General features: G+C 35.5%; 2 protein-coding genes across 6 annotated transcripts in view; one reads left to right on the top strand and one right to left on the bottom strand.

Annotated features, from left to right (window-relative positions):
- Positions 1-16,006, top strand: part of hiw (highwire) — a 376,800-nt gene that overhangs the window by 138,241 nt on the left and 222,553 nt on the right. The gene's annotated exons all lie outside the window — the stretch shown is intronic.
- The window catches only part of be (ben), a 139,575-nt gene continuing 134,741 nt past the window's right edge, over positions 11,173-16,006 (bottom strand). Inside the window, exon 7 of the mRNA XM_067784121.1 lies at positions 11,173-14,031. Within this exon, the coding sequence (XP_067640222.1) occupies positions 13,466-14,031 (566 nt within the window). The 3' untranslated portion in view covers positions 11,173-13,465. The remainder of the gene's footprint in view (positions 14,032-16,006) is intronic.

The following is a 16,006-nucleotide window of genomic DNA, read 5'->3' as shown; positions in this document are numbered from 1 at the left end:
GCTATACATATTTGTTTACATTATGTACTTTCACAGAATAAATTACAATATACCTATGTAGAAACTTATCATGCATAATATGCATATAGACATCGTCCCGTTTATTCGTTAACCACGTATCTACAAGTGAGACATTTTCGGTAAAGCGAACACGGTAGCCCACGTTTTCATTTGAGACCAAAATTCATCGAAAAAAAGGACCAAATTTTTGTTTTATTTTATTAGTATAAAATATTAAATTTTAGGATGTTTCCATATAAAATTTTACTAAACATAGTGAAGACTTTCCTTTAATTCAAGCTGAACAAATGGAAACAAAATGGTTCTATATTTTTACATAGGATAAGTCTATGTCTTCCACCAACCAAACGTTGTGAACCTAGTTTTGGTCACAAAGCTCTTGGTTCTAGAATTATGTTGTTGATTGCAATGAAATAAAATGTCTAGTGCAGTTAGGTTTTAGTAAAAAACGGTTCAAAATTTGCGTTCTGGTGTTGCCGAACAATGTATGTGGAAAACTCGGTAAATCATAAATGGCAATTTTGTTAGTGATATTTTTATAGATGCTTACTTTTTCCCTTAACGTTTAAACTTCATATCAGAGCCTAGATTCAGTAAGTGTGAGTTTTGATCCCAGGCCTCAGGGGTTCTGATAGCACCTACGGGAATAATTTTATACAAAACATTTCTTCCGAAATCAAATCTCTTTTGCATTTGTTTCCTTCTGTCTTCGAGTTAAAATATTTCTTGTGCCAAGATACTTAGTTTTCAATTACCTTGCGTTGCTTAACACCACAATAGTCCTGGAATTCCTTGAACTCATTGAGTTGGGTGGGAAAGATTTAAATATCAAAGTTCCAAACGAGAAATATTGCATAGGAAAAGTACCAATCGTGGCTACTGCCTAAAAAGGGCCAAAATTGAAGAAAAGGGACCAGCTGACCAAATGTGGTTGGAAGGGACCATTTTTGGTCCAAATGTAAAAAGTGGTAACCGTAGAAGCGAAGAAAACTACCTTTCAAATTTATCCACACACACTGGTGAGTTTTTCGGTGATGACAGCGTTACCACTTGGGCCAGAATCGCGGATAAAAGAACTGGTAACGATATTCGGTTACATAATGTTATGGGTACTATTTTACCGGTAACGCTCAGAATCGGGGCGTAAGAAGCAATAGGGTTCCTCCCCCTTAAGCAATAAGAGGGTATCATTCTCTTTTTGATACTCGTTCGAAGCTTTCGCAGTATACTTCCGTATTCTCTAAACAATTCCACTATATGAGCGGCTGAGTAAGAGGTCACCCCTCTAGGTGCCGCTTTAAAAACATCCTATCTCTGGAAACTTTTGAAGCGCGTCCTAAATCCACGGTTGGTACACCATGTTTTCATTTGGCACCTAAGTTCATCGAAAAAAGGACCCTATCTCCAAAAAAAGGACCAAATTTTTGTTTTATTTTATTTATGTACAAACAATTCGGCAATTTACAAACATTAACATAACGATTAATGCCCCGTCGCATAAGACTTTTGATGCAGGATCTTGCACTGACAGATGAGTAGATTACACGTATTGGCATGTAGAATGACAATTAGAGTCGCATCAGCGCCATCTGACATGGAAAAGTAGCCAGTTTACAACTTTTGTTGCAAGCAAAGGATAAGAAGAAGAATTTGACATTTACTTTGGCTGTGAGTGCTTTCATACTTTGCAAGTGTAATTATTTTTGCCACGCGTTGGTACGGTTTTATTAACAATCAAACACTTTTCTATTCTCAAATAAAAACTGCATTTTATAACAGTGCTTTGCAAATGTTTTTTATGTGAATGGGCTAGCTGCTGGCCCGACGAGAGGGGGGGGGGGGGATGGGGGGATTCTCCCGGGCCCGGGGTTTCTGAGGGGGCCCGCGATTTAGAGGTACTAAGACACTTTTTTAATTCAGGAGTCTTTAGTTGATCCATGTCCAAATTTTAAGCCGAATTTCAGAAGCAACGAATAGTTATAACAATTTTTTTGCCTGGGCCTGAGGAGACAATAAAAACATCAAACAAAATTGTGTTTCTCAGGGGGCACGCGATTTAGGCTAAGTTTATGATCGAGCGTTATCGCATCCGGCGATGCGACGAGAATCGCTGTTAGCGATAAATTATATTAGTGCATATGGAGATGTTTATGGTAAAGCGATTTAGCGTAAAGCGAATTGAGCGATTACAAGCGACAAAAGCGACGAAAATTTGCAACCAAAATATTTTGATTCAGTTGAGCGAAATTAGCGAAACAATATCGATGTTTTTATTGAAAAGGTACGTGACAAGCAGTGTTTGTGGAATTTGCGTCATGCAGATTACCACAATCGCGATTGGATGCACTTGATATTTTTTTGTCTTATGTATACTTTTTAAATATTTTCTTTCATAACAAATAGCTATTTTCTAATAATGAAATTTTACGAGTTAATGTACGCATGTTGCTTTCTCTACACTGCCACAGCGTGAAAAAAAAGATGTTGAGTTATATTGTTGAGCATTCCATCGCTTGCGATTTCGCTCTACTATAAACACTCAATCGCCAGCGATAACGCTAGCGAAAATGTAGCAAGCGATGGAGCGTTTCTCGTCGCATCGCGCGATGCGATTACGCTCGATCATAAGCTTAGCCTTATAGCTTCAGAGCTTCTGCAACCCAACTGTCAACCTCACCTACGCGAGGAGAATCCTGTTACAAATATGATTATATCATACAACAACAGTCATTAGCTGTAGAAGAAGTCAATCTTACCAACTCATGTTTTACCCATGGCCAGTTACGCGTAGCTTGCATATTTTTATAGAAACGTGGGGTAAAACTCACGGGCATAAGCTAGTATGTATATAAAAATAAACAACTACGCGGAAATTTCCTCTAGTTAGTTTGATAGAACAAAAGCTGTTTGTTCAATTTTTATTATACTTGGAATTTTATCTGGTAATTTGCCCAAAAACTTCCTCAAATAATAAAGTAATTAGCATTTACTTCATTAATTTAACCTTGAATATAAATTATGACTGATTATTTCTCAGATCTAGAGGAAAAAGGTTTTGTTTGTTTTTTATTCACACAACAAAATTTTGTATAAATGGCGCCCAGAAAATTTAACTTGCTTCACCTTAAACCTAACAGTCGACGAAAAGTCTTTTAAACTAAAATGAATTCACGCAATTCTTTCGCTATCCTGTTTTTCATTCTTAACTGTATTTTCACTAATACGAATTGTGAATATCGCGTTATTGGTGGCAGCGCAAGGAATATACGGGAGAGTCCATACATAGTATCAATAAATCATACCGGCGAATATGCATGCACTGGTTCTTTACTCACTATGCGTCGTGTGGTCACAGCTGCGCATTGCGTGGTACATTTAAGCCTGGAGCACATGACTGTTGCAGCTGGTGTAGCCGCTTTAAGTGATTTAAGAGCAAATGGAGAATTTCGCCATGTACAACGTCTATATTATCCATGTGCTTTTAATTTCGTAACAAAAGATATGGATATAGCTGCGCTTATATTGCGTGCGCCCTTTTTCGAGTGTGATACAATAAAAACAATAAAACTTTGCCAGGATACATTAAGCCCGCGCAAAGCAATTAGATTTGCTGGATGGGGTCGCACAAATATTAATAGTATAGCCATTTCGAATATACTCCAATCTGCTGTCTTGTATATATTAGAAAAAGACGAATGTGCGGCTCGTTATGCGACTGTGGGGTATGTTTTAACAGAATCAATGATTTGTGCTGGAAGTGCGGTAGCTAATACGTATGTGGGAGATTCTGGTGGACCGGGCATTGTGAATGGACGACTTTGTGCTGTGGAATCATCTGGGTTCACCCCTTATAACTGCTTTTATCCGAGTTTATGTACATCAATAGATAATGAAAATGTTCGAGCTTTTCTAAATTTAGTGGAACAATATAACGTGCAGGGTTTTCCGAGTGGAATTGTATGTTTATAATTGCGATTAAAAAAAAAATTTGGTTGTATGCAATTAAAGTGTGACGCATGCAAATCGCTTAGGTTGTGAGATCAAACTTTAATCATTACTGATCCATAACGGTATAAAACAGCTGATCCAACCAACCATATGGAAAACAATGTATTTCTTATTGATAGCATACCGCCTCTGCCATAACCTTACTATAGCCAATTAATTAGTTTTTGGTTTTCGCCATATCGATAATCTATAAGTTTTATATAAGTTTTTGCTTTCGCTATACATATAAATAAATAAATTGTTACCCCTTCACATATTTAGTTTTTCTTTTCTTATTTTTCGAAACGTTCGAGTGTAAGGTGAGTAGAAAGTGCAGTGAGCAGTGCAGAAAAAATACATAAAAAGTATTTATTCACATTTCGGAGATATGCGGTTTCAAACCAAATTTCAAAGGGATAATAGAAAATCCCTTCAATATACACACAGAGGGAAAAAAATAGTAAAATCAAATACAAACGCATATGATTTGACTAAAAACGTCAATCAAAGTGCTGTATAGAGCAAATTATTTAAATCCAACATGCACATATTTGATATAACATTGAACACGAAATTATTCGAATCGAATAATATTAAATATTTTAATATTGGAAGCTCAATTGAATACTTTCATATTAAATTTTACTACATAGTTTTTGAAAGCGATCTGAATACGAAATATTTGCGTGTAATAAGATGATATTCAAATCCTATTCAAATACGAAATATTGAATTAAACAACTTTCATGTTTAATTGTTTTTTGAATATTAAATAGTATGTTTATATTTAAAAATATTTAAACTTGCTCTTGCCGAAATTAATTAAAGATACTTATTTTTATTAAATATAACTTTGGTTGTACATATATAGTTATATTAAGGCAAAAATAAGTTTGAATGCTATTAATATATCTAATAAAAGTGCTGCAGAATGGAAATCACATAATGGAAATCATCTTAATCATCTTTTTTGTGGAGCTCATCACCAGCACAGACCTACATTTATATAAATAAATATATTAATATTTATAATAACCAACATTTTTCACTTCAAGTTTTTATCACGCTAATAATGCACAGAATCCTCACAAAATTATTCTACTTCCAAATGCATTATTTTCTTTATTAAAATACACTTGCATTTTCAAAAACAATTTCACAATTCAAAATATAGTATTACTTACGTTTTTTTTCGCCAAGCAAACAGCTTTTCTCTAAATTCAGCTCTTTTCCCAACTTTCTTCACAGCGTCGGCAATATCAGCTTCATTTAAGTAACTTAAATGACGGAATTCAATGCAAGCGACTATAATTCCCTGCAAAAATCGTTGGTTCATGTGGTCCACTGGAGTACTTACCATTATACTTCACCGTAATGCAGCAATGGACCAACTCATGTTTCTACACGAACATATTGTAAGCCGATCATTGCTCGTTTTTAACGATTGTAATCACTACGCGATGTTTATTGTACTGTGGGTACTCCATAGATTACTCTGATGTAATGCGGAGGTGGATTATATGGCCCAGTCCTAGGGCATCGCAATGTTAATTGGACCATATTTTTTGTATGAATTGTGGTTAATTTTGGAGCACACGCTTGGTCCATAGCGATTTTTGCAGGGAACAAACAATATTACATGTTTTTTAATAAATATTTTAAACACATTTTTTATTTACCGGTTAATTCTTCTAGCAGTTTATCTAATTGAAAAAGCCGCAACATTTCTTTCAGTTCTTCACACATTTTTCTTTTTTCTTGAAGCTGCTACAAAATCATACCATTATTAATGGGTTGCCACCAAACTATTGTTCATTTGGTAGGTACCAAATTGAATTAAATTGCAGACGTTTATTCAGCAATATAATTTTAATTGACGAAGCGCACTAACTATCGAACTTCGTTATCTAGAATTAATATTTCGGCTAAACTTACATTCGGTATCATTTGAGGACCCTTGTAGGGTAATTTCTGTATGGTTTTCGGGATCCCATCAGGGTCTTTTTGGGACTAAAGATATAGTAGAAAAAAAAACTAAAATGTGAAAAATTAATATAAACTGTATCAAAATAAAATTATAATAAAATCTAAGATGTTAACAAACAAATTCAATTCAGAGTAATAACGCGTGGAGTGCCTTTTACTACTTTTCATAACTTTCCTCACATAGATAGTTGACAATAGAAGGATTGTTAAATTTTGTTTAAATATATCAAGCACCCCACGCTTTTAACTCTGAATTGAATTTTTCTGTTAATAACTTAGATTTTATTTTGAGCTGATTAATTACGATTGTTCGAACTTCTACTACTGCAATATTTACTATTTGTACTTAAAAAATATCAGCCCAATTCTAAACGAAAATTCCGTGCGAGTTTTTTCCCTTCTCCCATTCCTCGTATTCTAAATAAAAATTCCTTGAGAGTTTTTTCACTTCTCCCTTTCCTCCTATTCTGAACAATGTTCGAAAAAGAGGAAACCGGTTATGGGAGGAAAGTAGGTATTATGAATGTGAGGGAGAGGGAGATTTCTTAGCCATTTCATAGGAGTTTTTTCACTAGTTAAATTAAAGGGAATGCATCAAAATAGTTAAAGGAAATTGGTTCTTTTAAGAAAGAACACTTATTTATAAAAATTTGCGCTAAAATATGTATTTACATTATACCACAATATTCTCACTGTTAATACAACAACAGCAGCAACCACAATATTCTTTATTTTAAGTCGAAAAGTATATCATAAGCAACGGAAGGGCTCTTTGTGTATTTAATGCAGCCATCCAGAAATTGCGCAAGGATTTTTTAAGAAGGCTTAATTAGATTTTGGCATATGGCGATAGGCGAACTCAACTCGACGTGGCCGCCAGAAAATTGCTTTGCAGAATGAAAGCAGGTAACTCCGGCGGATTTGTGTTAACCCGCCGTCTTCTTCTTATGCTCCTCTGTTGATGTTGCTGTGGCACCAATTCATTCCTCATTTCAGTGCAATAATGTGCATTGTTTATACCTTATTTCTTAATTTCAAACAAATTCGCAACAATAATTAAACTTTTCAATTTTTTAACAAAATAAGAAATGCCCAACGAAATTTTAATTGACAAAACAGCTGACTTCGAAAGTTCGAAATTCCTATTCCCCAATTTTTCTTCTCCCTAGGAAAAAAGAATTGGAGGAATTTTACCGCGGGAATAAAAAAATCCGCGAGAATATTTAGAATTGGTCTGATTATGCTATTATTTAATTCGGTTAGCTATTAAACCTTGTTTCTTTTTAGTTTTTAAACTGTTAATTAGAAACGTATAATAGCGAGTCCAATAGTCTCTTTCCAAAACGGGCTGAAATGTATATCAATTTTGAAGTTTATGATGCACACCGGCAACACTGCATAGAATAAACGCTCAATATACATTTGTATGCACCTGCTCCGCTCCGCTCATCAACAAGCATAAAAAGAATGTAGGTACTTACATATATATGGATGTAGGTAGGCGTGTATGCCGGAACACGGTTGCCATTTAAGCTGAGCATGCTTGGACACGGACATATTTAAACGCCATTCAAGTAAAAAATATTAATTTTTACTATACATATTTTCTCTCAGTGTATGTATATCAACTTTCGCACCCTGTGGGAAATCGGTTTTTTGTTTTTTTCGTTTTTAGTTATTCGTTGATCTAAAGAATATTTTAAAATATTTAAAAAATTTAAAATCTTAAATTTTTTATATAAAAAATAGTTTTAACTTATTTTATTCTTTGTAATCTAACCTATAAAAGCTTTTATTGCACATGAAAATCCAACATAAAGTGCTAACTTCGAGCTTTCACTTTGCTGCTAATAAACTCGAGCTTTCACTCCTAAATGAAGTTGAGCTTTACTTATATATAAACATACATTCAAATTTAAAATATTTTTAATTTTATGATCTTTTCATGATCGTAACAAATTTTATTCTGCTGTTACTGACGAGACCTAGCTTATAAGCATGTGACGCCAGCAGGAAGTATAAAAAATAAATGTAAGGCGCGATAACCTCCGAAGAGATCTAAGGCCGAGCTTCTACTCCAATTTGCGTCGTGCTCCTATTTTTTTCCTACAAATTGGCGGGATGGGACCTACTAGTTTAATACGGACTCCGAACGGCATCTGCAAAGCAGATGAGTTTTCACTGAGAGCTTTTCATGGCAGAAATACACTCGGAGTGCTTGCCAAACACTGCCGAGGGGCGACCCCGCTTAGAAAAATATTCCTCTAATTGAAAAAACTTGTTTCTAAAGTTTTTGATGCTGCTTTTCCCGGGGCGTGAAACTTTGCAGCCACACGCTTTTGCCCACGCGTTTCCAGCTTAATGAATCATATGCATGTATTGGGATATGTACCGTCGATTCATCGAGTGCCGCACCCTTCTTCGCTAACTCATCTGCCCTTCTTCACCTTCTATTACTTTATGACCGGTAACCCAGTTTAGATATATGGCCCGGACGCTTCTTCGTATTCCAGTCTACTTCTTGATGAAGTCCTGTGTGAGATTATTGCCTTCATCGTAGCATGACTATCAACATATATATTTACGAGACCGCAGGTTAAGCATGCTTCCCCTAGCACGCTTTCAAAATTTAATGTAGCTTTTGTTTTTCTTTAATAATCAAGTCTGCCTCCATAAGAAGGTAACGACTCATCGGAACTAAACCCTTCTTTAAACGGGTTTATTTAGCTTAACTTGACAGGCTGGCTAGCTGGCCGGCACGAATTTTGTAATTGAAATTTAAGTAACTTCTAAAAGCTACAAGCTTGAAACTTGGAATATAGTTCAGAACCCGATGACAATGCAATAATAAGAAAAAACTCCGGTAGGTGGCGCATGGATCGAAATATTTCAAAAAAATCGTATTTTTGGAACACATAATACATATATACATGAATAGAAGGCGAACTATGAAAAAATCGCCGCTAGGTGGCGCATGGATAGAGATATTCAAAAAATCGTATTAGTGGTCCGATTTGGCTCATATTTGGAACACATAATACATACAAGAATAGAAAGGTTGGGTTAGGTTAGGTTGAACTGGCCGGTCCATGAGGACCTCACATAGACTGGATGAATCCATAGTGTTACCAGAAGTTTGTTTTAACAGCCAAACTGAAAAACCCAAACTCAAAAATCAGGACCTATGTTATAAAATAACTCCGTCCTCTTGGCAAATACTAGAAGCTTCCTAGGACTTAAGCCACTTGCTGCTTCTAGATCTGACAGCTGATCACTCCTGTTAGCTGGAGTCTTAACCTGGCAAGCGCAGGGCACGAGCACAGAACGTGCTCTATCGTCACCTCCTCCAACCCTCACTTCCTACATCTGCTAACACTGACCAAGCCTAATTTAAAGGCATGTGACGCCAGAAGGCAGTGTCCAGTTAGAATACCCTTCATGAGTCTACAATCCTCTCTTTTTAATGATAGAAGCAACTTTGTTAGTCTAAGGTTGTAAGACCTACACATAATTTTCCACACTTTACAGTACCGCGCTTGAACCCACGCCCTTCCCGCTTGGTCGATCATGTGCACCTCTCGCCTTCTCATAATCTCGCCCAATCTAATTGGGATGTCTGCGGAGCAAGCTTCAACGAAGACGCACCTTTAAGCTAGTTCATCCGCTTTTTCATTCCCATCTATTCGCATATGTCCTAGGACCCAATATAGATCTATGCTCTTGCCCATCCCGATTCTTTCCAGGGATTGCTTACACTCTAACACGCATTTAGATGGTGTGCTATGCGAGATTATTGCCTTAGTTGCTGCTTGGCTGCCAATATAAAAGCTAATATGGCTGCAGTTTAAGCTATTCTCTTCAAGTGTTTCTACTGCTTTGGTTACGGTTAATACTACCGCTTGGCAAAGTACCTTGTAGGATCTGTTTATTTCCGGATCAGCACAGTATACCGCATACCCCACTACTTTGGAACTATCTGTGTACACATTTATCGCCTCGTATTAATATGTACAGTGGCTTAAGTATTTTTATTAATATGTACAGTGGCTTAAGCCCCGTTGTTTATTATAAAAAAAGTTATTTATGTAAATTTTTATATACATACTTATTATTGTTTTTAAAGTATTTAATACCCATTTCTGTATGTTTACATGTGAATTAAAATAAACAAAACTTAGTCTAACAATTTTATAAATTATTATTATTAAGTATAACAAAACGTTCTTTATTTAGACTACTTTGGGAGTAGTACTTCACAATTACAATTATCGCGTACTTCACTATAGGGTGTAAAAATCGAAACTGATTGACTATCGCTTGCACCGCGCTGCTTTTATGCTCTCAGTTAGTCTCGTTCACCTATTTCTCCTAAAGTCTAAACTTTTCACGAACATGTCTTCTGGAACAGTTGTATCTCATGCGTGGTTATTTAGCTATTTACATGTATATCTGTATTTTATGTTTTCCTTATAGCTATATGCGTGTGTATGTGTGAGTAACAGCTTCTGCTCTTAGCTGAAGATAACGTGATGTGTGATTGCTTCTCTTTATTCTTCGTACTTATCTGATGACTACATATGTGTATGTGAAATAATCTCTTCGCAGCTGCTGGTTATGTGTGTGAAATATTTTTCGTTGCCTTCTATGTATGTGTGTAAATGCCTTACTGTCATTGTGTTTATTTACTAACAGCATGGTGATGTTAGAAATGCCAATATTCGCCATAATAAAAAGTGATTTCTAAAAAAAGTTTCATACACCTATTATTTTGACCGAAGAAATTTTGTTTATTATGATACAATTTTCTTAAAAATGGAAGGGTTATAATGATTTTCATATAAATTTTTCGTATAAGTAACTAAAATTTTTAATATTACCACACAAAATTCGTTTTCATTTGCAAAATCTTGTAATGATAGATAACCAAAGCTGTGTGCACCTATAATTTTGCCCGCGAGTGTGTTGTTGTTGTTGTTGTTGTAGCGATTAGGTTACTCCCCGAAGGCTTTGGGGAGCGTTATCGATGTGATGGTCCTTTGTCGGATACAGATCCGATACGCTTCGGTAACAGCACCATTAAGTTGCTGGCCCGACCATCTCGGGAACGATTTATATGGCCACATTAAACCTTCAGGCCATCCCTCCCTCCCCACCCCCCAGTTCCATGAGGAGCTTGGGGTCGCCAGAGCCTCGTCTGTTAGTGAAACGGGATTCGCCGCTCGAAGGTGAGGTTGACAATTGGGTTGGAGAAGCTATATATTGCGCTACACAACCCCTTGAATCCCCCGCAAGTGTGTATCGGGTATCTGTTACGTACTAGTTTTTTGCTTGAAAACCCAAAATCATAACGTTGAAAGCATTGTTCGAGAGAATGCTTCTCTTTACAGGTTCTTGAGCTGAAATCCAGGTTTAAATTAGCACATTGTTTTATTATTTTCTAACCAACTACACGCAAATTACATTAAAATACGGGCACCGGTGCGTTAACGTAACTTATTTTTATTTGCTATAAAGACGGTAATATGAGTGTGTTAAAAAAACCAGGTCTGATCATAAACATTTCAATTCAGATATTATGGCAGTTCTTGTAATCACTTCAAATTGTTTCAATTAATTTACTTTTCCTGATATTCTCCACTTGATAGTTTAACAAACCCTGATATCGTATTGAGTTGAAGGGAGAAATCCGTCAAAGCTGGGAAACCAATAGATATTTTTCATATTACCGTTTAACCGGAAATGTTACTTTGTTTAATAATCAAAAAGTCAAACATCTGGTAATTTGTATTTTCTTAAGGTGATGTTCATAAAATTGGTTAAGTATGAATGTAATTATTTGATATTCCTACATCCTTACGATGTTATACCTTCAGTTCAAATTTACCGACCGTGGGAGTCTCCTTAAAAATTGGGTGCTTACTTCATTTAAGAATAAAAAATGTATAAAAAGCAGATCAAAGTTGAGCTAGATTGCTTTCCTGAACTGCGAGTTAATGGGTTCACCGAGAAACCGTTGGCATAGTAATTTTATGGTTGTATCAGAGGGCTTTTTCGTGCTTCCTGACTTCTTGATGGCCGATTTTTTGGAAATGACTCCTTAAGAAGTTTCTGGGAGGCTGGACCTCTTCAATCAGATGTCTGTTGGAATGCCCAGGTTTCAGCTGCAACTTTTTACTCTTTTGATTTGTTTTAAGACCAGAAGTGTATACAAGTTTCTATTTATTGATTTTTAAACTGTTTGGTTTTGTTTAAAACAATTTCGAGATTTTAGACTTATTGCTCAAATAAGTTGAAAATTTAATAAAATAAAAAAAAGCAGTAGTAAATTGAGGCATTTCCAATTTAGTACAACAAAGTTTGAACAATTGCTTAATCCGATAAACGATTTGAAATTTCTTTCAACTTCGTAGTAGCATACATCATCGTTCAATTATTGAGTAGAGCTTTATGATCCCGAGCTGAGAATATAAAATAAATGTAAGCGCCGATCTGGTATAGAGGTAGTGTGCTGCCTACCATATCATTAGTTAAAATAAATTATTTATGTTGGAGGTCCTTTGCACGTGGAAAACAAAAAGATTATGGGTTATATCTCATAAAGGCATCCCCCTCTCGGTGTGACGGTTTATCTGTTTTGAACAACTTATTACTTATTGTCAGGAAGTGCACAGTCGCAAAAGGTCAAAGTATTGCTTTAAATCACATTCGCGATTTATTGAATCACATTTAACCTTCCTCGAATTTCAGTTGGCCTCTTGTAAAACCTAGGTTGTTTATGCTCTAAGCTCCTCAACTTGCAGCTCGAAATTTGTTGGCACTGAAGCGTGGAAAACTAAGTTATTATTAAATTTTAATTAGAGTTGCAATAAAGTCACTGAACATACATATTTATTGAATTCCCATATCATGCACCAAAGCTTGGCTTGAAGTCATAAAACTTTTTTTGTTGGACGAATAAAGCTTTCCAGTGTCAGAGATTGTAGCATACATATAGGCGCATTTATATCTCTTCTAAGACATGTTTGTTAGTTTGGAACTTAATTCCGAATTTGATTAAAAGATTATGTTGATCACATATATACCTAACTATTGCGAATAGTTTACACTATATGTATTACACATTCTTAGATACAACTTTTAAAGCTAATGCTCCAAATATTATGTGACTATAGGGCGCGAGCGCATAGAAAAATACATAGATACTGCTCTCAAAAATAATTCTCAACGATTTTCACCTATTTGCTGCAATATTTCCTCCTTATATGTATGTATGCTCTTACATGCAATGAAGCATACATTTATGCTAATTGAGTTAAAAATGATACACCTAAAAGTATGCTTAGCCTTTGGATATAGCCAAGCATTTAATAACAAGAATCCCATTTTTTATGCTCCTACATTAAATGAAGCATAGTTTTGGCCTAATTGAGTTTATTACATTGTGCATTTTCACATATGTAACATCTCGCTATTATGCATCCGCATACAATATTTCATCGATTTTCACAGTCTCATTGCTACCACCCGAATGATCTGAACGCGTATCCGGTGGCAATGCAGCCGCTCCACGCATATCCATATCAGTCTCATCCAATTCGGGTGTGGCGAAGCGCGCGAACGTGGAGGCGGGTATGGGTACTGGTCGCTTATGACTAATATCCGGTGCTGTATAAACAGGTGGTGCTACTAAATGTTTACTGGGTAAACGTTGCACAGCATTTGGCTGGTGAAAATTTGGCATATTTTGTAATTCATGTGCCATACGTTTGACATTTGATGGCGGTAAAGCTGGTCTGCCATCACCACTATTGATAGACGTACTACTATAGGAGGTGCCTGACGTCTTATGTGCTTGATAAAACGGTTGTTGATAGTTGTTGTTATTGAAATTGTTGTTGCTAATGCTGGACGGAAGATGTGAGCGTGGCGCTGCTGTCGGCATGGACGGTTCTTGTAATGACACTTTATTGTTGTTGTTATTGTAGTTGAATTGATGTGTTGGCGGCGCATAAGGTGGTAAGCGTTGTGCATTATCAGCTGCTGGGAATAGAAATTGTGAGTGTAATTATAGAAATATACATAGCGAAGAAGTATAAGCATTTTGAAAATACAGAAGGCTAATTGGAAGATCGATCGATTTTGGTGGTTGGCAAATCTTATGTACCCTATTTCGGAAAATAGTTGTTGAAGGCTTCACCAACGCTCAATTTAAATGCATTTTGAGCTAAGGCAAGTAGTTCAAAATGAGTTTATGGAAAAAGGAAAGATATTCTAAGATAAGTTGTTTTTCGATTTCAAACCCACAATCAAGACTAAGCGACCCTTCATTCAACCCTCAATAAAAAGTTTGTATGTTTAGTATATTTTGTTTTTTGATTTTCTGTGTTATCTACAATCATTTTTAGAGACAGGCAACAGAGAGAGAGAGGGAGAGAGACTATGGGGAGTTAAATCCGACACCAATATAAGACTACTTTTTCTACATAAATACGATGCATAAATGTAAATAATGCAACACTTTGGTGTTGAGTACCTGTTTTGTTTGTGATATTTTGTTTTTGTTTCAGCAGCCAATTTTTTCCACATGAATGTAGTGTTCTTGGGGGAGTAAAATACATATTTGCATACTTAGTTCAGCACACAATTTATCTAAAGTTCGTTCAGCCTCAAATTTAAAAATCATTTTATTTTTTTTATTTTTAAAGATTTGCCACGTTTTCAGAATCATCGGCGGTTGTAACATAATTCGAACTCAGCAAGAAAAGCTACAAATATAATATTGTATCATACGTTGGTTCGAGTGGTGAATTTCAAGAAAAAAGTTTCAAAAATCATTTTAAATTTCAAAACTCTCATTGTTGACAATATACAAAATCCCCAAAATAGAAACTAAATAATTAACAAATTGTTTAGACTTTAGCCCGAACTCGTTGTGTTGCATCTAAAGGCTATTCGAAATTGAAGCTGGATTTTGTTCGAAGTTGTTATAGAACTTGAATGAGGGGGCTGTCGCTACTTCGTTATGAATCTGTAGAAACATCAGCGTGATTTACACACTGAGCTGCGACGTACAACAAAATATGCTCGGCTATATTCAACTACTTTCAATTCATTACACACTTGAACAACCGTCGCGACGCGCCGTCTTATTGGACCTTATTGGACCAAACCATTTCTTGTTTAAGACATCGAGCCACAAGCAAAAAAGCAATCTCACCGTTTTTTGGAAATTAGTCTACTGAATATAGGAATGGGCTTGCGAAGTTCGAAATTTAAATCACCGTACTTATACTTTTTTCTTTAAAAAAAAAGTGAGTACACATTTTTTGCATACTTCGAAATGTTCGAAAACTTCGAAGATTTTCAGGTGTTGAATTCGCATGCGGAAAAGAAATTCTGAATACTTTATTTGAAAAATTCACCACACTTTAAAAATATATACAAGTATTTGAAAACTTTTTTGCTTAAATATTTAACTTTTGAAAATTTGTTCTATGTTCGAATTTTTTGAAAACTTCGAATATTTTAAAATGATGAATTGGAATGTACAAGAGAAATTTTGACTGAGTAGAATATTGCCCTATTTCGCGGGCCGTTTTGAAGAACCCCCCTTTTGTTGAAGAACTACGCATCTCAGAATTTTATTTAAAAACGCGAAGTTATTCGAATGTGTTTCAAAAACGCCCCATCTGAGTATAAATTCAATACATTTTTAACGTTAGGTAGGGTGTTAATGAAAAAATGTTAGGGAATTTTTCAATATAATTCTGAGAAAGGACGTTTTTGAAACAAATTCTGAAATAAAGCGTTTTTGAAAAATATTCTGAAATAAGACGTTTTCGAACTGACCAGAGATAGGCGGATATCCTACTCAGCAGTCAATAACTACTTTAAAAATGTGTTAAATGAAATATGAGTATGTATAAATTGTTGCTCAAATTTCGAAATACTCAAAAATCTCATTTATATGTCCAGAAATTTATGTTCTTGACACAATCGCAACAAAATGGCG

The sequence above is a fragment of the Eurosta solidaginis genome, chromosome 4 (assembly GCF_040869045.1).
Source record: "Eurosta solidaginis isolate ZX-2024a chromosome 4, ASM4086904v1, whole genome shotgun sequence".
Lineage (NCBI taxonomy): Eukaryota > Metazoa > Arthropoda > Insecta > Diptera > Tephritidae > Eurosta > Eurosta solidaginis.
This window is presented reverse-complemented; position numbering and strand designations above follow the sequence as displayed.